Source organism: Leuciscus leuciscus, assembly GCF_965113295.1.
Source record: "Leuciscus leuciscus genome assembly, chromosome: 23".
Taxonomy (NCBI): domain Eukaryota; kingdom Metazoa; phylum Chordata; class Actinopteri; order Cypriniformes; family Leuciscidae; genus Leuciscus; species Leuciscus leuciscus.
Window position 1 is genome coordinate 4,291,603 of NC_138747.1, and position 23,242 is coordinate 4,314,844.

The following is a 23,242-nucleotide window of genomic DNA, read 5'->3' on the forward strand; positions in this document are numbered from 1 at the left end:
TTTTGGGACGATGCCATCATAAAGCCTTCTCCTTCTAAAACCTAAAACTTAAGCATTTTACTAATTGTTTTAAAATCATTATGCATGGAGTCAATATTATTACCATTTTGAGAAATTACATATATTAAAAATATTGTCGCAAGCAACAATCATTTAAAAATGGCCAGACCTCAAATATAAAAACCTCCTCTAAAACGGATTAAAATTGTTTATGGACATTGTGTACGTAAACTAACTAACAACATATTCGTTATTATTAATAATAATAAATGTTTTATTAATAATACAAATAATAAAATGTTTATTTATTAATTATACTAATAATAAGATGTATCCATATCATTAATCCAACTATTTTAACTTAGTTAGCTAAATACAATTTTTGGAAATTTTCACCCTGAAATCTGTCTAATAGCGGATTTAAATTTTAAAGGACTCTCCTCCAGAACACATGGTGGCAGAAGAACAACTGAACCCTGAGCTTCAGCCGTAGGCGAATTGGCAGATTTACTATGGCAAAGGCTTAGCTCATTAATATTCATTTCGTAGTACTGACGTCACCTCGCCGAGCCCAGAGCCCTTCAACGGCTCTGGCCGAGCCCCTAAAGCGTCAATACACACAACATAATTAGTATTCAGGAGTCAAGCCTTCGCTAAAGCAGTATTCGCCAGCTCACACCCCCCTACCTTCCAACGTCTGTCTCTCAACGAATCAGAACGACCTACAGGCCGAACGTCACATTGCGTAATTAATATTCATGAGAAAAGCCTTCACCGTAGTAGGGATTGGTGGAGGGGAGGGTTTGGGACACTGGGAACATCATGGCGGCTGCCTTGGAAATAGAATTGGAAATAGATAACGAAGATTATTATTCTCTGCTCAATGTCAGGAGAGAGGTAAGGAAGAGGATTTTTTAAGAGTCATCTCCGTGGTTAAGCTCTGCACAGAATGACAAGGGGAGTGACTCTTATTCTCTTATTAGGTTAACTTACACTATAAGAGATATTCATACAGCTGTCATACTATAATATGGCGGTTGCATAGGGCTTGTACTCATTGATCTGACGTTTCATGCTTGGACACCTTTCTAGCAGTATCTGTCAGCTGTCAGATTGCTATGTCAGCCATTAGGGTGATGTTTATTAATATTTCGCATGTACTGTACGTGCTACTTATGTAAATGGCGCTTGGCGCATGACTAGAGCTTATCTCAGAACAGCCCATTCACTTACTTATAACGCTTAAAAAACATTACACTTCACAAATAACCCAATTAAATGGGCTCAATCAAACCTTGTAATGTATAATTACTTATTATACCTACCATAATTATAATAATAACTTCTGCTCGCTCTTGTGCTTGACTGCTATTTCCCAGGGAGCTCAAACTCTGAGGATGTAACGGAAGTGTTCGCGTTTGAGTTTGAATGCAAAAGCGCGTCAACACGCAAGTATTACCTGGGCAGCATAACCAATCAAAAGACTATTATCAAGGTGTGGCTCTGGGTGTGGCCAAACCAATGAATTTAAAGGGATAGTTCACCCCCCCCAAAAAAAAGAAAATTCTGTTATAATTTCCTCATCCTCAAGTTTTTCCAAACCTGTATTATTATTTTTACTGCTGAATTTCATTGTATTTTTTCTATGAAAGTTAATGGGACGCATCAACTGTCCGAGGCCTATCAACATTGAATATAAGCATCCCAATATTAAAAATTTATGTTGACGCTGCTTAATAATATCCCATCCTTCGATCTGTCTGTCTTTCATCTACTATTTGTCTATCTTACGTCCCACAGGCTACTCAAGAAGAGTTGAAGGCGTCGTACAGGCGAATGTGTATGCTCTACCACCCTGACAAGCACAGAGACCCTGAGCTAAAGAGGCAGGCAGAACAACTATTCACAGATGTACACCAGGCATATGAGGGTAATTATTATAAGGACTATTTTGACAGTTTTTAGTTCACAGGTTTGAGGAATAATTCATCCAAACATGAAAGTTCTGTCATTATTTTCCACACTCACATGTAATTTTAGTGTTTGCTGCTAGGTTTTGTTTTGCTTTTTTGAAACACGAAAGGGGACAGATTAACCCTATAAACTAAAGCCTATTGTATCATATTTGATAAATTAATATTTAAGGCCTCTAAATTATGATCAACATGTTCAAAACTTTGCTGAAAAACCGGTTGTACACAATTTACTGCATGCCTTCTTCCATCTGATTAATAGTTCATACTTTTTACTTAAAGCTGCAGTCCGTAACTTTTTTGGGTTACAAATTATCCAAAATAATTTTTTGAACAAGTACATAACCAGCCAGTGTTCAAAACAATCTGCTTGCCTTAGCTCGATTCAAAACGGTAATCTTGTAAAAAAAAAAAAAAAGTTTTTAATTCCAGTGGTACTGGTAATGTCTTTGCGTTATTACGTCAAGACGTCTGTACACATAAAGAAGGAGTCTCGGCTAGTAGGCTATGAGTGTGAGGATGTTGGAGGTGGAGATTTATAGCCTTTTCTCACAGCACTTGATCTAATTAAACTTATCAATTTGATGGCGGATCCAGAAAGGTTCAAACGACAATCACCAGTGACAACTGGAGATTCACCCGTTGTAAAATGCAAAAGACTTCGGACTGCAACCGGCCCATGCGAAAACAAGGATAATATCGGAAGGGCATTAAATGTAGTCACGCAATGCTGATGTTGTTAACATTAACAATTTGAGAACAAAGTATAATTTGCACGGTTTGACGTGATATGATAAGCGATCGTTAGATTTGATCAGCGTGATTTACTGCAATGCTTTTTTTTCCTTAGTTGGTCAGAACAAAAGTGGATGTTACTTGTTCAGACGACATTTTCCGGTGAAAATTCTTATGTTGGTCATACTTCCAAAAAGTAGAATCTGTGATTGCGAATGCCAGTATCCACACCGGCGGCGACTGACAGCCGCACATTCCCCTCAAAACATTGGATTCATCCTCGCTGTGCCGTGCCGAGGCACAACCCACGTAAAATTGATAATTCCACGAATAACTGCAATTGCAGATTTCGAACAGAGATGGCGACAAAGAGGAAAAACGATGTACTGTAGCTTTAAATGACTTTTAGTATAATTGTAAAAATGTCCCCCTTCAGGTTTTGGTTCATGTCCAATTGCTGTGAAATATTTGAAAAAGTAAATGTAAGAATAACTTTTATTCAAGATGAACATTACCTGGGCTGAAGCAACTTATGTTTACTTCATTATCTATACATAATTGTATAGAAAAATCATGCTAAAATGCAAGTATGAAATGTTATACATCAGGCTTTTGATGAACATGTATTTGTCTCAATCATCCTTGTAATGCATTGCATTATATGTTTTGCCCTCGCAATTAAAACTACAGAGATTTTTGATAATAAAACTAAGCATTTGTTCCATTTTTCCAATCACATTTTTTTATTTTTTTTATTTGTCAGGGTCAGGGTTAAAAATATTGACATACAATGAAAGTTCATTGTGACCACAAAGCCATCCATATTTAGCATAACATGAGGGTTATTATTTTTAATCTTCAAATAAAATGGTTATGACAAATAATAAAGCCACTGAATAGATAGAGTCATATTTGTAAAACTTATAAAACTACAAGTGTAGTCAAAATAATTAAATAATTAATTGACGTTTTTATTTGACTTTCATTAATTGACCTCTGCTTAGTTCTCAGTGACCCACAATCTCGAGCCATATATGACATATTTGGGAAGAAAGGCCTGGAGGTGGAAGGTTGGGAGGTTAGTTTTGTTTTCCAAATTGAATTTTAATTACAAATATTTGTATTAATGTGTGTTACTGTGACGCATGTGATACTAATGACACATCTGCTTGCTTGATCCCCGATGTCTTTAGGTGGTGGAGAGGAAGAGAACCCCTGCAGAGATCAAGGAGGAATATGAACGTTTGCAGAAGGAGAGAGATGAGAGGAGACTTCAGCAGAGAACAAACCCTAAGGTGGACATTCCAGACCAGAGTGACAGGGGGAGATAATGATGGTTTTTTATTTCCAAAAATGCAGTTTTATTTCACCGAACCTTGCAGTTCTGTTGTGCTCCAACTGATGTAATCTAAAAGATTCAATATGCAAGTTTGTTTGTTTCTTCTAAAATTTGAAGCCAGATAATATCAGTCAAATATTTGCTTGATTGTTGAGGAACAGATATTTGAGGACGGCATTCCTGCTTGATATTTTTCCTGCTTTGTAATTTCTTAAACTCAGGGCACCCAGAGGTCTTTAAAAAGAACAGTAAACTCATCTACTCACTAGTCCACTTTCACAGCCTCATTGTGTTTATAATCACACTATGCAAACTATTCTGACTCAAACTTTCAAGGAAAATATATTTTTTAATAATGACGATAATTGTTCGATTGTAGCCTACATTTAGCTTTTTACTTCTGCAGATTGCATTTAGGCTTCAAAATCATAAAAGTTGTGTTCACTTGTGAAGATTATCATGATGAACAAAGCATGAAAGAATCATAAACTGTTGTTGGGCACAGAGTTTTTTTTCTGCAATAACTTAAAAGCCAATGGAAAAATGTTATATGTTATTATTTTTTTTTGTAGAGAGAACCAGGGTGATGCAAACTTACATCATCACTATTGGGTTTTTTTTCTATATGGATGACCGGTACTCATTTTATTTGTGCAGGTCCTAAATTTGATTTAAAAACTCTGCAGAATTGATCTAAAAGGGGTTTGACTCATCATTTGTCTGTTTTCATTCAGGGGACAATAAGTGTTGGCATAGATGCAACAGACCTCTTCGACCGATATGAGGAGGACTTTGAGGAGGTACCAGGAGGAGGTTTTCCCCATATTGAGATCAACAGGATGCACATATCCCAATCCATTGAGGTCAGTATTGAGCATTTCGTGATGTCCCCATCTCCCTTGTGCTCTATAGTCATTCAGGATTATGTTTGGCAGGCGCCCCTAACCACTTCAGATACCGCTGTCCTCTCTGGATCTCTGTCTACGCACAATGGCAATGGGGGAGGAAATATAAACCTTTGTGTGCGGCGTGTGACCTCAGCAAGAGGCTGGGGAGAGGTAAAACTCACACTAACACACCTCCAGGTTTTGTGCTGGTCTGGTTCTGATGTTCTTGTTTGTGTGTGTCTTAAGCTGGAGTTTGGTGCAGGGGACATTAGAGGACCTTTATTTGGGATGAAAGTATTCCGTAACGTAACTGCACGATGGTAGGTGTCCATCTGTGTATGATGAGTCAAGTCTGATTTGTTTGTAATTTCTGTGAATCTCATGAATTTTGTGTCGCTTAGCTTTGTGACTGCACAATGGGGATTGCAGTTCTCCTCACGTGGCGTACGGCCCAGTGCCTCTACAATGATGGCTCGCCACCTAGACCAGAACACTATGGGATACCTGCAGTGGCGCTGGGGAAGCCAGTCTGCCATGACCACCAGCATCGTCAGGGACACTAAAACAAGCCACTTCACCCTGGCCCTGCAGGTGAAGCCCTCACAGGGGTACATTGACGATGGCAATTTGTTCCATTCAAAACAAAGCCAGTGCATTAAGAATGCAATTCATCTGTTCTTATTCCTGTTCCTCAGCTGGGCGTTCCTCATTCCTACCTGATGATGAGTTATCAGTACAAATTCCAGGATGAAGACCAGACCAAGGTCAAAGGTTCCATCAAGTATGTGTTTTACCTATGGCTTTCAATTGAGATTTCTAAATTCCATTCATCATTTTGCTGTCTGTAAGATTTTTTATTATATTTGTAATAAGTCTCATCTGCTCCCCAAGGCTGCATTTATTTGATCTAAGGTGCAGTGAAAACAGTAATATTGTGGAATATTATAACAATTCCAAATAGCTGTACTGTTTAAAAATATATTCAAATGTAATTAATTCCTGTGATGCAAAGCTGAATTTTCAGCATCGTTACTCCAGTCTTCAGTGTCACATGATCCTTCAGAAATCATTCTAATATGCTGATTTACTGCTCAAGAAACATTTTTGATAGCTATCAGTGTTTAAAACAGTTGAGCTGCTTAGCACTGTCACTTAGTTAATTTAATGCATCCTTGCATAAAATTAAATATAAGTATTCAAGGTAGTTTTTTGTTGTTGAAAGAACTTAATGTGTGTGTGTATATATATATATATATATATATATATATATATATATATATATAATGTCATTTATATATAAAAATAGATCTCATGAGCAGAGATTATAAATATATGTTTCTAATGAGAGCACCATCATTTTAGCCAGTTCGATAAAGGAAAATTAGTAAACATCTAGACACCATTTTTCACTAAATTATATTATAAGCAACAATATTAAATTTTTTATGCACCAATACAATGTAATAAACAAAAGTAATACATTTTGAAGCATAAAAAATACAAATTGTTGAATAAGTGGTGGAAGAACTTCAAAAAGCTAATCAAAAATGCTATTATTTCTGTCTTGACAGTATTATGCTCACAAGTGTGACACAAGAAGTGGGCATGAAACTGGGCCTGGTTGCATGAAACCTCTTAAGTGGTTTGTGTAGTGGTTGTTGAATGTTTATATGTGAACAAAAGCCTAAATTAAATCTTTCCATCATATAAAGCGATCGTGTCTCTTCAGAAAATGAACAGCTCAATTCATATGGATTAGCTTTACGATCTCTTTATGAACTTTTTGAAACGTGAAATTTGTATTTGCGTTGATGTCAATGGAGGGACAGAAAGCTCTCAGATTTAATCAAAAAGATCTTCATTTATGTTGATGAAGATGAACAAAAGTCAACGACATGAGAGTGAGTAATTAGTGAGTGATGACATTTTTGGGTGAACTATCCCTTTAACTTAAAGATGAACTGAACTGAAAAAAAAAAAACATTGATAACGTGTTGTTTATGACAATTAAAAGTAAACTACACTAAACATTTTTTTTAAATACATCTGTTATATAACCTTTACTCAAAATTCCAGTTCAGTTCATCTTTAAGGGCTTTCATGTAACTAGTCTCTGACCTTTAGGAAACTTAATGGTAAAGCACATTTTGTTTCATTTTTAAATATATATATTTTTTAATTGAATTTAATATAAATATTCAATGTATTGCCCAGCCCTAGCTTTATAGAGGCAAAAAGTTCCTATGTCTACCCCAATAGCTCATGACTTTTATCCACAGGACTGGCTTCTTTGGCACCGTGGTTGAATATGGTGCAGAGCGTAAGATCAGTCGCCACAGTGTTTTGGCTGCTACCGTCAGCATTGGTGTACCCCAAGGCGTCTCCCTCAAAATCAGGTTAGCACTGACTTGAGCTTATCCGCAATAAGCACAGCTCAGTAGAACAGCAAGCTAAGCTCGAGCTGCTCGTGGGTGGTCTATTTATGCTGGTCATTTTCAACTGTCTACAGGTTGAACAGAGCCAGTCAAACCTACCTCTTCCCGATTCACCTGACCGACCAGATTTTACCCAGCGCTGTGTTTTATGCCACTGTGGGGCCGCTGGCCATCTACTTAGCTGTCCAGAAGCTTATTATTATGCCTTATGTACAAGCCCAGAAGGAACAGTGAGTTATTATCCATAATTACTGCTCTGAAACCGCCCATTTTCCCGAAACCCCTGTCTTTACATTACCTCAGTTTCTCTGATGAAAGGCCTTGACTCTTTGGTTGTTTACAGGGATTTGGAGAAACAGAAGGAGGATTCTGCTTCAGAAATTGCTCGCAGGAAGCAAGAGGCTGAAGCTGCTGTGAGTCTAATAAATACATACACAACAATGACTATTTCCATTATGCCAACACAAAAAAAAACATTTATCAGGGCAGATATGTCGTGTTATTGTGTTATTGTGTCTTTGGTTTTCAGGTTTTGCTGATGCAAGAGTCAGTGAAGAGAATTATTGACGCTGAGGAATCTAAAATGGGTTTGTGAAAGCACATAAATTTTTTTTTTTATACATTCAGATAGATACAAGTTAAGCTCTATGGACAACATCTGTGATATACTGGCAATAACCACAGAAAATAACGTCCATTCATTTTAAAAACAAGCAAAACTAACACTAATGTGTTATATACGATATTTATACTCGTGTAATGACAGCATATAGCTGATAAACCCAGGAAATATACAGTATGTCTAAAGATACCAGGGGACATGATGTAACAATTCATAAAGCCTTTATGTACATAAAGTTCAAAAGTAATTTCTAGAAAGGTCATGGGAATTTCTTTAATTAATATATATTTTTGTAGTAATGCTCATTTCTAAAGTACTGTATTTCTTTCACTAGAAAAAAAAATAAAATTGTGCCATCTCTAAAAAAAAAATCACAACAAAATCAGCAGATTAATTTAAAAAAAGAAAATAAGTAAAAATCCTCTCAAAAGTTATTATTTTTTTATTAAATTATATTCTTTGGTATAAAAATTTTTTTGTCTGACATAATTACCAAAAGCTTTACATTTTCTACTGTAAGTACATTACTTTAAACAATTTATGTTTGGTTTTGCATACTCTGGGATGAGAGGAAACACATTGTTGTCCATACAGTTGAACTTATACTGAACATGAAACGTTCTTGTTAAATGAATAGTTTTATGTGAAGCGATTCATGTTTTTACTCTAGGTCTCATCATCCTAAATGCCTGGTACGGCAAATTTGTATTGGACAATAGCCAGAAACGTGAGAGAGCAGAGGTCATTGACGTGACCGTCCCTCTCCAGTGTTTAGTGAAAGACTCTAAACTCGTTCTTACAGAGGCATCAAAGGTTAGACACGCAAACATCATCAATGAGATGCTTAAACTCTCGCCAGGTGCTTCACATTAATTAGTTCTGTCTCGTGTTACTCAGGCTGGCTTGCCGGGGTTTTATGACCCGTGCGTCGGAGAGGAAAAGAGCCTAAAGCTGCTGTACCAGTTCCGAGGTGCAATGCACCAAGTCTTGTCCGGAGACACAGAGCCTCTTAGGATACCTAAACAATGTGAGTACTATGGAAACAAAAAACTGGGAATGCTTTTCAAAAAGATGGTTAATTCAAAGCTGGTGTAAAGAAAGTCTCTTTTCATTCAAGCTCATAGAATCAGTTCAGAGACATAGGAGTCTTCCACACATTGGAAGAAAGGACAGATGGACTCAATGGACGTCAAAGGAACATAAAGGGACAGTCGGACATCCAGTGATCCGAAGGGCTGCTCCTCTTCATCCCACGTAGTCACCCGTGTATCACCTTTGTGTTGTCTGTTTATCTCAAATCCCTTTACATATATCGTCAATGGGTCGAACACATCTCAACATCTCCTTAAGATCTGGAGACTTCCGATGAACCTCCTGAACCCGTCTGCAGCTTTGATAGCTGTCTGTTTTCAGGTGGTAGGAAGTGGTTAAATACCTTATCACTCCATCCATCAGTCTCAGCTGGTGTTAACACTACACTATCTGATGATAGCTACTGGATAGTACAGCAATAAAAGCTCCTGTATGGGTCAAATCGTAATGAAGTGCTGTACAACCCGTGGTTTAATAAAACGGGTATTGATATTGAAATGTTTTTTGACAGACGGTTTTGCATGTTTGTACACTGGGCTTATGAAAAAAGGAAAGCTTAGGCTCACACTGCCTCCAAAATCAGTACTGTAGAAGCTGCCACAGGATCGAGATTTTATTTTCCTCCGGGAGAAATGTTGTTTGGATTACTTATCATATTAATATTTATATTTACAGGTGAATCTCACTAAAAAAAATGGATGGCAGATTCTAAATGCAAAAAATAATAATGTAATCTGAACATTTAAAAAATTTGAATAAAAGATGTGGGATAAATATTTAAATAAATATTACTGTGTGATGTTGACGGTTAGTGGATGTGATTTAAATGGACTTGCAAGAAATCTCATAAATGCAAGAAATCTTTCAAAAGAATTTTCTTTATGCAAACTTTTATAGGTGAATTATGACCCAGACTGTTTTTGTGAGATTCACCATTTCCTCCATATCAGAGATAGTTGTAGGCTGTATATTCTCCAAATTTAAGATACTAAATGAAGTCTTACAGTGTTACTGTGTTTTTATTTGTGGTTCTTTGCATCTGGACATTTGCCTTGAAAGCAACTTTCCCCCTTCTCAGTTTTCAAAAGTTGAGCTGCATTAGAAATGCTTAGATTGTACTAGTATAAAACTAAGGCCTTTTGGATAATTTCGTGCTACATTCGGCATTTATCATGATTTCAATGAGGGATTTACAGGAATAGTTCACTTAAAAATGAAAATTCTGTCATCATTTACCCTCAAGTTGTTTCAAAACTGTATGAATTTATTTCTTTTGTTGGGCAAAAAAGAAAATATTTTGAAGAATGTCGGTAACTACACAGATGATGGACCCCATTGACTTCCATAGTAGGACATTCTTCTAAATATCTTCTTTTGTGTTCAGCAGAAGAAATGAATACAGGTTTGAAACAACTCAAGGGTGAGTAAATGATGACAGAATTTTCATTTTTAAGTGTTTCTTTAAACAAGTTCACAAATATGAAAGCACTATGTTCAGAACATGCATCTGAACAACTAATCCACTAAACCATTTGTTCATTCATTGTTTCAATTAAATACTGTATGCCTTTTTTTTTTTTTTCTTAATTTTACATTGTTATTAGTGCAAATTGCAAATTGAGTGAGCAATGCCTGTATAATTTGGGTCTGTAATAGATGTTTATTTTGTAACCGTCTTTCCAGTTGCACATTTCGTCTCTTGGACTATAAGGGAAAAAAGTAATTTCAACATCAATGCATTTTATTGTTGGAGTAGCAACAATAATCTTCTCATTCAGAAGTGAAAATAAGGCTAAGGGTCAGTGTTAAAGGGTTAGTTCACCCAAAAATGAAAATTCTCTCATTTCCTCATCCTCATGTCATTACAAACCCGTAAGACTTTTGTTCATCTTCAATAAAAGCTTAAATTAAATCATATTAAGCGATCGTGTCTCTTCAGAAAATTTGGACTAAACCGCAAAATTCATATGAATTCGTGTTACGGTCTCTTTATGATATTTTTGAATCGTCAAAGTGGTAGTTGCGTTGCTGTCAATGGAGGGACAGAAAGATCTCAGATTTCATCAAAAGAGTTTGTTTTCTGAAGATGAACAAAAGTCTTACGATTTTGGAACGATTTAAAAATGGGCCTTTTAATGTTCTCTGGTTTGTTATCCAGTACTGTCATTATACCTTGCATGTCTCCTGAAATGTTTAACATATCTCATGTTCATGTTCAAGCCACATTTTTAAACTCTGAAAGAAAACGGTGTTACATTCCTATCTGATGCAAAACCTTACACATGTATTCATGTAATGTTGTCAACCTAAAGAGTAGTTTAAACAATAAAAAGTGATGAAAACTGCACTTCCTCTGAACTCTACAGTTATTTTCTTTATACACTCACCTAAAGGATTATTAATGCAATTTCTCATTAATGCAATTATCTAATCAACCAATCACATGGCAGTTGCTTCAATGCATTTAGGGGTGTGGTCCTGGTCAAGACAATCTCCTGAACTCCAAACTGAATGTCAGAATGGGAAATAAAGGTGATTTAAGCAATTTTGAGCGTGGCATGGTTGTTGGTGCCAGACGGGCCGGTCTGAGTATTTCACTATCTGCTCAGTTACTGGGATTTTCACACACAACCATTTCTAGGGTTTACAAAGAATGGTGTGAAAAGGGAAAAACATCCAGTATGCGGCAGTCCTGTGGGCGAAAATGCCTTGTTGATGCTAGAGGTCAGAGGAGAATGGGCCGACTGATTCAAGCTGATAGAAGAGCAACTTTGACTGAAATAACCACTCGTTACAACCGAGGTATGCAGCAAAGCATTTGTGAAGGCGGATGGGCTACAACAGCAGAAGACCCCACCGGGTACCACTCATCTCCACTACAAATAGGAAAAAGAGGCTACAATTTGCACGAGCTCACCAAAATTGGACAGTTGAAGACTGGAAAAATGTTGCCTGGTCTGATGAGTCTCGATTTCTGTTGAGACATTCAGATGGTAGAGTCAGAATTTGGCGTAAACAGAATGAGAACATGGATCCATCATGCCTTGTTACCACTGTGCAGGCTGGTGGTGGTGGTGTAATGGTGTGGGGGATGTTTTCTTGGCACACTTTAGGCCCCTTAGTGCCAATTGGGCATCGTTTAAATGCCACGGCCTACCTGAGCATTGTTCCATCCCTTTATGACCACCATGTACCCATCCTCTGATGGCTACTTCCAGCAGGATAATGCACCATGTCACAAAGCTTGAATCATTTCAAATTGGTTTCTTGAACATGACAATGAGTTCACTGTACTAAAATGGCCCCCACAGTCACCAGATCTCAACCCAATAGAGCATCTTTGGGATGTGGTGGAACGGGAGCTTCGTGCCCTGGATGTGCATCCCACAAATCTCCATCAACTGCAAGATGCTATTCTATCAATATGGGCCAACATTTCTAAAGAATGCTTTCAGCACCTTGTTGAATCAATGCCACGTAGAATTAAGGCAGTTCTGAAGGCGAAAGGGGGTCAAACACAGTATTAGTATGGTGTTCCTAATAATCCTTTAGGTGAGTGTATAATATATATTACAGCTTCTACATAAGAATGATATGTCATTAAAATCATCATCTCTTTATTTACAAGTTTACATGAAGTTTCACAGAAACATCTCTCTCTTTCTTTTCATTGGACTCAGAATCTCCCTCAGCGTAACAGTGCAAGCTCAAACTTTAGCGGTTCTTCTCGCTTGCACAAACAGCCCTGAAATAACACCATACTACATAACAAAATGTACAGAACCATCATCCATGAACCCTTAAATGGTTAAAAAAAAAGAAAGCAGCAACATAAGCAATTCAATTTACAAGTGACACTTTTTTCCACAAAACAATGAACAGATAGCTTGTTTAATCTAGACCTGCAAATTACACCTTCCCAGTATGTCCTTAGATGGGAAGACAAATTGTACCCAAAGTAAGGGTTTAAAGAATATCCAGTTTCAATGTGCATCACAAAAAAAAGATCACTGTGGATAGTCAACTACTGACTCGTTAGAAAATAAGATGAGGCCAATTTCACAACTATGAACTAGTTATTTGTCTAAATTTACATTAACATATACCAAAAAGTTCTGCAAATATCCATACTTAAGTGCCAAATAATATATCTCCTCTGCAGTGTTTATCTAATCAATCAGAACAGTACATTCTGAAATGACTTTTTTGATGGGACTTTAACAGCTAATAGGACACAATCACATTTTTATCTGAGCATGCCTATGAACATGAACCAGACTCATCGATTAATAACCAGGTTAGACGGGTCACAGTGGTTAGCGAGAAATACACCCTCATGAATGATTCCTTCTATTACAAGCTCCACCAGAGTTTTGAAGAGCCAAGAGTTGTAGATCAAACACTGCGGCACTGCTTTGAATGTTAATATGAATACTACTAAGAAAGCCATAGGATTTCAGTATATGCAGGTAAAAAAATAAAAAAATAATTTAAAAAAAAAGTTCTTCCCTTTGGCAGTTAAGTAAAACTCACAGAACCTGACAAGAACACGCCAGGGTAATATTTCACCACAAAAATTGCATTGTGTGACTATTTTCATGAAAACAAAATTAAAGAAATAAAGAAAGTTACTTTCTTACAGTCACGACAGTATAAATAGAATCACCACTGAGAATAATGGAGAAAAAAAGCGAAATACCCACGAAGTAAAAAAAAAATATTATGTTCCTAAAAATAGTATTATGCCAATATATCAAATGGGGTGAAATGTGAAACGTGTTTTGTAAGATTCTGAGATTCACCCAGTAAAAAATATCCCTTCCCTAACCTGTAACGACTATCAAAAAATGTACATATTTTACATCTAATTGCAGAAAAAAAGACATGAAAAAATAACCAGTTTAGTCAAATATTACAACATGCAAACAAAAAGTTTCTTGTTAAAAAAAAAAAGGCAGAAACTATCAGGCTTCATAAATCAAAATAACACATAGTCTCTTGTTATCACCAGTTTGTTTCAATGTTCTTTAAAAAAAAATTATAAAAAATACCACGATGTAGCATGAACCGTTTCTGATGTTTCACTACTCTAAAGAATCAGTGACTGTTGACGAAAACATCGATCAACATTATCCAACAAACAGAACTCTTTGCCTCACACACATTTGGTGGCCTCAGAAAAGATCCACACAAAATGGCGAGTCTAAACACCTTGAAACAAATATCTTATGATTATTTCATAGAATATACATACTTTAACAAATACACCTACTTTAGAAAGCTATGGGTACAAAGGTGCATCTCTAGCTACCACTTTTTTCTTAAAAAAAAAAGTTGTAATCCGACACCCCGATTCTTTCTTTCCAGCACAACTCTGATTGTGTAATACCTTCAGGCAAGTACCGTCACAACTCCAGCCGTCCGTATGGCGGAAATCTGCTCTCATTAATGCATCATCTGAGTATTGATTGCCAGACGCAAACATTTAGAAAGGTGAGAAATATTAAAAACAGGAACCGAAAAAAACGTGACGCAGGTCCTCTTCCGTACTCATCGAGTCTCCTCTTTAAGAAGACAACTTTATGAGTTTCTGTGAACGAGAGGAGCGGCATCAGTCGAGAAGGTGTTTTCGAGTGCCCACTCGTGAGCGATTGGAGCGGCGTATGTCAAACTTTGTGTCTTTGCACCTCTGGCAGATGTACGTCTCTGGGACGTTGGACTTGCGGATTTTGGCACATGAAAGGTGGATCCAGGTGTTGCACTGGTTGCATTCGATCATAGCCCGCCCTGCGAACGGCTTCATGCAGAAACATGTCACTAGGTCCCAAGAGTCATCATCTGCAAAGAGAAAGACAGTAAATTCAAATATATACGATTGCGAACAATGCCAAACTCCAAGAGGAAATGATTGCGACCGCACTTGCATATATACCGTAATATGATTGCAATCTACTTTTGACAATGCCAAAGTCCAAGAGGAGATGAATGTGATCACAATCGTATCACAATACATACGATTACTAACTATTTTGACAATGCCAAACTTCAAGAGGAAACTATTGGGATTGCAATTTTAATACGATATATATATACGATTACCCTCTACTTTTAAAAATACCAAACTAGACAACAACAAGAGGAAACCACCTTCTTACCTGAATCAACCATGATGTCCTCATCGTCTCCTGATCCATCCTCATCTCGAAACACCACCTGTTTTCCCTGGCGGACCACAGTCCTTTTACCAGGAAAACCTTCAACTTTCAAGACTATGGACTCTTCTTTAGGTTGTGAGGGTTTCTCGACATCCTCCGACTCTGGACCTGAACTTTTAAAACCGTCCCAGCATGGACGGCCAATATCAGGCTCCTCTTTCCACGTTGCGGTGCCCGGTGAACTATAGGCAGGTTTTGAACACGTGCCAGTGTGCGTAGGCTGGTCGCTACCCATGCCAGCGGTGGGTACAGAGATGCTGAAGTAATCTTCTGGTTCTTCTTTGATGGTACATCCAAAATTGCCGATCTCACCTTCAGTAGTAAATGGAGCGAAAGATCTCAATTCCTCATCCTTACTCTTCCTCAGCTTCTTCTTCTTCTTCTTCACCTTATCAGCCTTCGTTCGACCCTCCAGGAGAAGACCTGCTGACTTAGGACGTTTCTGGGGCTCTGAATCCTCGCTGGCGGGTCTCTTGAATCCAGCGAAGCTCTTGCGGTTTTTGGGTGGGGGCTCGTCCGGGGACGAGAGGTCACATCCCAGCCTCTGGTTCTCCCATCCGTCACTGTCTGCAGTGCTGCCGGTGCTGTTAGGAGGACTAGAGCTGTTCCTCAAGTGTGCCTCCTGTGGACAGCAGTAGAAAACACTATTTTAACCACCAATGCACTGAATTTCTCGGACTGAAACATCGGTCTGAAGATGAGCAAACAGTGACCAAATAACTTCACTGCATGTTTCATAGACTTATGGTGAAAATCATCCACACCCACAAATCCTGCTGGTTATGGAGCAATATTTGTAATGACAAGAAATGCAGACCACACTGGCGCAAGGATGAAACTGCCTACAAATCAAGATCTCTAAGATGAAACATTTCACATTTTGCAGTTTGATAAAGACTAAATAGAAAATATAGTGCCTCACACACCCGAATCATTTGTAGGTGCATTGGATAAAAGTCCAATATAAAATGTATAAATCCCGCACACTACTCACAGTTGCATCATTACGAAATTTTATTAGAAACGTTTTGCTCAAGCCTGAAGAAACATTGCTAATAAAATTTTGTAGCCATGAGTAGTGCTATATATATTGAGAGAGAGAGAGAGAGAGAGAGAGAGTCTGATAAAGGCTAAAATGTAAAGAATATGTAATAGTAAAAATCTCAACAATTCTTTATTAGATCAATTAACCCGTTTAGTGTTTTAGCACTAAAAGCCAGGCAATTACATGAAAAATTACATGAACGCTGACAGACACCAACTGGTAAAAAGAAAAATGCCTATCACAAACCAGGGTGAGAGAAGCAAAGTGCCAAGCAACGCTTTTGTAGAGTCACTCCTAAAGTTAATGGCTACCACCTAAGAAAAACATAAATTACGGGTCATCAGAAATGCAAGCGCCTGCACAATGAAATCCAAGAATGACTCCTCGCTGTAAAAATAAGGCACAAAAATGGCAGGTTTATGAATTTCCACTGTATGTTCAGAGAATTTAAAACCTCCCCCTCATTTTGCTGTCAAACCTTAATCAGCTTTCTTAGTCACGACTAATGAGCTCAGAAACACATGGATCCCACATCAATGGTGGATTATTTTGGAGCATTTCTCACGGGTCCATCTCTGTCTACACTTACTTTTGTTTATACCCTCATTTACTGTTTGTTTCTTTGTTATTAAAGCCATCATTATTTGTGTGCTATGAAGTGCTATGTCTCCTTTGTGCTGAGTAGCCTGCGAAAACAAAGCAAGTAGTAAGCAAATAAAGAATAAATTATCTTTCCAAAAACACAGACTTTCATAAGCTGAAAGGATGTGAAAACATTATGAATGCACTAGCTGTTCCAAAACATAGTGAGTTGCCTACCTAGACATCATTTCAGACAGCAGACATTTTTTTGACATGAAAGCTGTTCCAAAAAGTGCTAGCTTCAAAGATATATTCACAAAGAAAGCATACCCAGAATGCATTGCAACAAGCTCAATCAACATGGCAGATCAAAAGCCTAAAGTAGGATATTTCTGTCATGACAACTCTCTTAGTGTTTGGCATGGTAAAGGATATGACAATATTTATATGTTTGGTCTTGGCGAAATAGATCTGCTACACTGTTGGTGCTGCAGAGCAAGTACAGGACTTGCTACTGCCAATACACACACGACACACAACTGTGAGGAAGTAAGACATGCTGCTGCTATAGAATATAGCATACATGAATTACCCGTAGCAGATTTATACAAGTGGAGCTGGGGAAGGTGGAGCGCACTGCAACTTCTACAGCAAATGCTGACCAATTATTTGAAGGTTGAGCAGTGATCTCATTGGCTACTGATACAGCAGGAATCAATCAGCTGTGCCCAATAGATAATGATGAGATTGCAAGCAGATTGAATTAAGGACCAGCTAGCGCCATCTATAGTTTCATGACTGAACTGTGTATTTCTACTAGATATCTGCAATTTCTAACCATAAAGTTGGAAGTATATGCCCTATGCTCAGAAGATGACTTGGAAACAAAAAAGCAACTGTACCATTTGGTCAGTGTTTGACTTTCAACAAAAAAGACCAAAAAACTAATAATTCACTGGGTTTTACACACCTATTTCAATAAACATTTATATCCTAAAAGTAATAAGTTTGACTCTGCGCAGCTTTTTATTTGCTTAAAAGTGAATGTATCACTTTGAGTATATCCAAAGTCCCTTTAAGACAAGTAATTCCTCTCGGCGGCCATCTTTGAAATGCCTCTCAGGCATGCAAATGCTGCTCCTATCTTTTTGAATGGGGGAACATCAAATACGCCAAAACTGTTCGCCAAGCAAGCTTACGATTAAATTTCATATTTAAAATCACAGATGAAATCTGCCAACAACTGTCTCATAGATTTTGTTTCTAAACTCTCAAATCATGACAGAAAATTTAATTTTTCAGGCTGGATCAAGCTAATGTGCAGTGGAAGCGCGATTCTGACTGACTCCGGAGCTTTTAATGCAATGACTTTCCCAATCTCCGATTAGCTCTTATTTAGAAGGCAGGACTTATTCCGCCATATTGAGCATTGCACTTTTCCCCCATTCAAAACAATACGAGAGACGCGTCTTGTGTAATTCTATAGTCTTTGGTATATCTACCAGTGTGCCACCATGTTGGTGTGACGTCATTCGTCCTTCCTCAATGACTAATTGGCACCCAAAAGTGACTACTTTACCCAATATTTGTTACATAATTTCATTTTAAACAACATGCAAGTGTCAATTGAGAGTTAAGTGTCCCGTGCACTTTATTTTAGCAGTTAGGATGCTTCCTTAGAAGGCAGCAGCCTATGTAGAGAGCAGGCAGCTCACTAGGTTTTGGAACACTTGGAGCTATTATCGGCCCTCATGCATTTCCCTGCAGTTTCCGCGATTTAGCCTCCATCCATTGAAGGATCCATTAAAGGAAAGTCCTGAAACCGAAGTGTTTGTGGATGCACACACACTGCTGTTGTGAAGAATGGCACTTAGAGACAGGGTCTGAGATGAGAATGAGGAGACTTGAGTGGCCCTCTTACCCTGGGAGGGAGGGCTGAGGTTTTTTTGGAGGGAGATGTCTCTCAGCGGCCGTGACATAAGAGCCACCACCATTTCTGTGGATCAAACAAGAGCGTCAACAGCAAAGCAGCTCATAAGGGGTTGTGCCACCAAAAAAAAAAAAAAAAAAAAAGCACCCAGTGCCACACCACTGCCAAGGATAGGAACCTCTGGAGGTCGGATGTGTCAGATCGTTGAGCGATCTTGAGGAAATGCAAGGCCGCTTCACCCTGCAACACTGACAGAACTTTCTAGCAAACGTACAAGCACAATGAGTATCATTTTTACCTCAATCTCCTCCCAGTTACATCACTAACACATGATAATACTCACCTCCTGTGGATACGGAATATAACCAGCATACGCCAGCACAAATGTGCAGAACTTGTTGAAATCTTCCACTGTTCGTTTACGCTTAAATGTTGAACTGTAGCCCTGCAATAAAAACAGAAAAGTAGTCATTTCAACATATACTTTTTTATTTTTTACAAAGTTAATACCACTTTTAGAGCACAATTTCACACTTTTTAAAAGCATTAGCACCACTTTCAGCATTAGATTATGCCCAAATTGCAGTGCTAAATGCTGTTAAGCAAAAGACAGCCAATCAGAAACGAAGCAATGCGTGCCTAATTAAATATCCATGCACTTTGTACAATCACAGAACACTATTAAACCTATGTTTAATAGTGCACCATGTTAAGCCAAGTTTGAAAGAGTAAAACATGAAACAAAATGACTCAGGATTACATTAGTTAAAAATGTGCAATTTCTGCATCACTGCATCACCACCAAATGGATTAAAAACAACAACTAATGACTGCTTTCAAATGGGTAGTCCCACCCCAAACACAGGCCATTGGTCATTAGCTGAGTCACTGCTGTGTCGGGCTGGTCGTGATGTTCAAACAAACACAATGTTTTGAATGCATTAGAGAGCCAAAGTGTTTGCACTTTTCAGGAGAATCAACACAGAACAGTTTACTTGTATTTGTCTATTTATAGAGCGCAACAGTCTGGTTACAGAACTCAAAATCCCAGTAATTTTTTCCAAAAGGGAACTGATTTTTAACAATAACTTATAACCCTTTAAAAACAGACTGACAGTGAGCTATGATATTGTTAATTGATGGTGATTGCTTTTGTTGAAGCCATCAGCCAACATTATTTCAACTTGTTTTTAAAATAACCATGTTAACAGAATTCCTGGTGAAAAACTACTTTACCCATGATTCTCCAAAGAAATCTCCACCAGATAATTACAACAAACAAATCATGCCAAGAGAACCTTTTAGTGCCCATCCACTCCCATTAAAATTTCTTAATGAAAACAGTGCTTTACTTTCCCAACCAGAAGCTGGGGGAGTGAAGCAATGTGTGCGCATGCGCATTCGCCATTTCGCGCACTGGCTCTGTCAACTGTGCAAAAATTCGATAACTAATGACACATCATCACCGTCATTCAATTACACGATCGACAACAGTTTGAATTGAACAGTTTGAACAATTGAAAACAACAAAACAAAAACTTTGATGTAAAATCTTATTTATTAATGTGACCGAAGGCTAAAAGGCTTGTTAGCAACTCCATGCACAGGCAAAAAGAGAACGAAAACGAGTGTAACAAAATACATTTCTTATTAAGGCTGTGAAAACGATGAAGAAAAGCAGAACAAAAACTTTAATTTAATCAACTTAAACAGAATCTAATGAGTTAGCCATTGCTACTGAGATAGCCTTAAAAACAATGACACTTCCTTTCATGACTTTAGTTATTACCAGAGATCAAATTGGTAAATAAATAAGTAAAAGCACTGAAATAAGATATGTACATATTTTCGATGTGATGATGATCATACATTGCGAACAGTTTTAAACGAGGAAAGCCTATTTTAAGCTAACTTGCACATCCAAAGAGGATTCCTTAATGAAGCATATTCATGCGGAAATACTGAGATGACAACGAAATGTACTCATACAAAATCATGTAAAATAATATTAAATAAAAACCTCATATATGGATATAAAATTTGAAAATCGAAATATGTTTTACCTGTGTGTCAAATGGACAAGTCGACGAGCTGTTATCCATTTCTATAGTGTAAAAAAAAAGAAGCAGCTGTTTTAGTTTATGATCACATTTTCAACAACATGCGACTCACATCATGACACATATATCGTCATAACAACACATTAAATGCAATTATATCGAATTACACTTTCCTGTTATGATGCATAATGTATAGGCTATTCTATCAGTTATTTGTAGCATTTCATATATCAATGTAACATCTGACTGGACCAAACAGTTAATTAAAAACCTTAGAATAGCTGTTGAGTTTAATCGATCACTAAATAGATGAATCTTGTCAAACTAATGAAAAAGTTTTAAAATAATTTATGAGATTATACAATGCACAGACAGAGTCACGTCACGTATCTCCACACCTAAATAAACTGCAAAAACACATTTAACTCATCTGACTACTTTATACATTCATCTTCACATCTGTAATTGGACTCATCTGAAAGATATGTTATGTTTATGGGTTATTATTTTATTGAAAAAAATATATGTTTTTTAAAATTTTTGATTGGCAATCTTCGAGCTCATTTAGCCTACCTGCTAGCACTACAGACCTGATCTATTAAGTTTAATAACACCATATCATCCATAACACACCAATTATAACCAATATCTAATATTGCACATCTAAATACTCAACTAGCTCGAACTGTAATGTCTTTAAACAAAAGTTGATCCACTTTTTTTCTTCCCCTGTTGGAACTTGCTAATTGGCTAGCCGTCATGCTAACATTGTTGTGACTGATGTGTGTGTTTATGGTGTTTTATTCACGTTTACCTGCTGCTGAAACACAGATAGTGGACTACGCGACGGTAAAGAGGCAGATAATTATCCTGGATCGAAAAACTGGCGATGACAGTGGCAGGAGTGATGGGAAACAGTGATGAAATATGTCCGAATGTGATGAAGCTGTGATGGGTGAAACCCAGACAGACAGATCTGCTAATCTGCCAAAATAAAAGTCCCCAATTGATTCATATGAATCACCCATCTATAGGTCAGTTTACTGGCCAGAAATATAATATTCACTTAAAATGTGTATATTATACACTTAGAAGGACATTAGATAACAAAGAAATCAAACCAAGTGATATTTATTTTTAATGAAATACAGCACAAATACACTTTTCAAACAAAACAAAAATGAGTTTGTTACTGTGACTTGAGTGTCTAAATTTTACGTACAGAACACATTTTATACTTTAACTGTCAGATTATGTTTAGATATTTTTAAAGAGAAAAATACTGCAATAAATATTAGCAGAAAAAGTTCACATAATTTATTACTTGCATAATACTCCAGACTAAAACATATTATGCATAATTACAGTCTACAAATTTAAACTTAAATTAAATTAGTCATGTTTCAGATATGTTTGTATTCCAAAAAAAAAGTAATTTACAGCATCTCTGAGTAAAAGAGATTGGATCTGAATAATCCCTAAATGACAGTGTTAATGAACCATGAGTTAGAAACCAATGACATGCCACTTAATGACAACGTGACTCAGACTATTCTTTTTTTATGCCACATTGTGATCTATACATTATTATTATAGAACCAAAATCAAGATGTAGGTTCTCACTTTTCAATAATTTTCCCTTTGACAGCAGAATGATCAGCTCAAATTACTTTTTATTTTATCACACATCCTTCTTTCAGCTGACCAATTCACTTCAGTTCATCTCCAAAGTTTTATTAGCATTACTGTATTACATTATTTCACACAGGGTCATTTAAACCAAATTATAGTTCTTATAAAAGTAAATCATAAATATGAAAAAAAAAGTAAGCAGGTGCACCTGTCTCAGCTAACTAATCTCTTATGCAAATATAACATTTAAAGGGACCATGACATGAGAAATCAAATTTGCCTTGATCTTTTGACTTTGTCTTTATACGATTAAAACATCCTGCAAGTGTCATAGCTTAAAACGTCCTCCTCATTATAAACAAAGCATTTATTTAATCAAGCTTCAAAAATGGCTCGTTTGGATATTGCGGGGTCTGTGACGTCACATGGACAAATATATTTGCATATGACTGCCTCCAGAGCAAGATATCAATGAATAGTTTTATTGATTGAATTTTTTTTTAATTGCTAACATTTGCCTACACTGGATGTGAGCGTCGCATCGGGTCATGAGTCAATAGAACCTATTATAATCACTTAGGCTGTCTACACTGGATGCATTTGCCTATACAGGCAATGCCTGTATACAGAGGCACATTCAGTTTCTGACGTACTTCACACACTTGAGTCTGTCAACAACAGGACAAATGAAAGAG

At 37.1% G+C, this 23,242-nt stretch overlaps 2 protein-coding genes across 2 annotated transcripts; one reads left to right on the forward strand and one right to left on the reverse strand.

Moving 5' to 3' along the window:
- Positions 1-769: 769 nt before the first annotated feature.
- dnajc11b (DnaJ (Hsp40) homolog, subfamily C, member 11b) lies at positions 770-13,572 on the forward strand. The gene is made up of 16 exons (XM_082155862.1): positions 770-897; positions 1,801-1,930; positions 3,713-3,786; positions 3,902-4,003; positions 4,782-4,910; positions 4,983-5,105; positions 5,181-5,254; positions 5,336-5,525; positions 5,630-5,715; positions 7,214-7,330; positions 7,444-7,599; positions 7,713-7,782; positions 7,899-7,956; positions 8,662-8,804; positions 8,889-9,018; positions 9,109-13,572. Exons 1-16 carry the CDS (start codon positions 823-825, stop codon positions 9,132-9,134), a joined length of 1,683 nt encoding a protein of 560 aa, XP_082011988.1. The 5' UTR covers positions 770-822; the 3' UTR covers positions 9,135-13,572.
- phf13 (PHD finger protein 13) lies at positions 12,679-21,890 on the reverse strand. Its single transcript, XM_082155962.1, has 5 exons — positions 21,730-21,890; positions 20,919-20,959; positions 19,199-19,300; positions 15,239-15,920; positions 12,679-14,921 (listed from the first exon to the last, which is right to left on the reverse strand). The coding sequence occupies exons 2-5, from the start codon at positions 20,955-20,957 to the stop codon at positions 14,695-14,697; spliced, it is 1,050 nt and encodes a 349-aa protein (XP_082012088.1). The 5' UTR covers positions 20,958-20,959; positions 21,730-21,890; the 3' UTR covers positions 12,679-14,694.
- Between the last annotated feature and the right edge of the window lie 1,352 nt (positions 21,891-23,242).

What these genes read in the sequence shown, in the direction of transcription:
- dnajc11b (XM_082155862.1), top strand. Translation starts at nt 823, where the DNA reads ATGGCGGCTGCCTTGGAAATAGAATTGGAAATAGATAACGAAGATTAT. An exon ending in TGCTCAATGTCAGGAGAGAG is followed by an intron (nt 898 to 1,800) that starts GTAAGGAAGAGG and finishes TACGTCCCACAG; the next exon opens with GCTACTCAAGAAGAGTTGAA. An exon ending in AAGGTCAAAGGTTCCATCAA is followed by an intron (nt 5,716 to 7,213) that starts GTATGTGTTTTA and finishes TTTTATCCACAG; the next exon opens with GACTGGCTTCTTTGGCACCG.
- phf13 (XM_082155962.1), bottom strand. Translation starts at nt 20,957, where the DNA reads ATGGATAACAGCTCGTCGACTTGTCCATTTGACACACAG. An exon ending in CTTGTCCATTTGACACACAG is followed by an intron (nt 19,301 to 20,918) that starts GTAAAACATATT and finishes TTTTTATTGCAG; the next exon opens with GGCTACAGTTCAACATTTAA. An exon ending in ATATTCCGTATCCACAGGAG is followed by an intron (nt 15,921 to 19,198) that starts GTGAGTATTATC and finishes TGCTGTCCACAG; the next exon opens with GAGGCACACTTGAGGAACAG.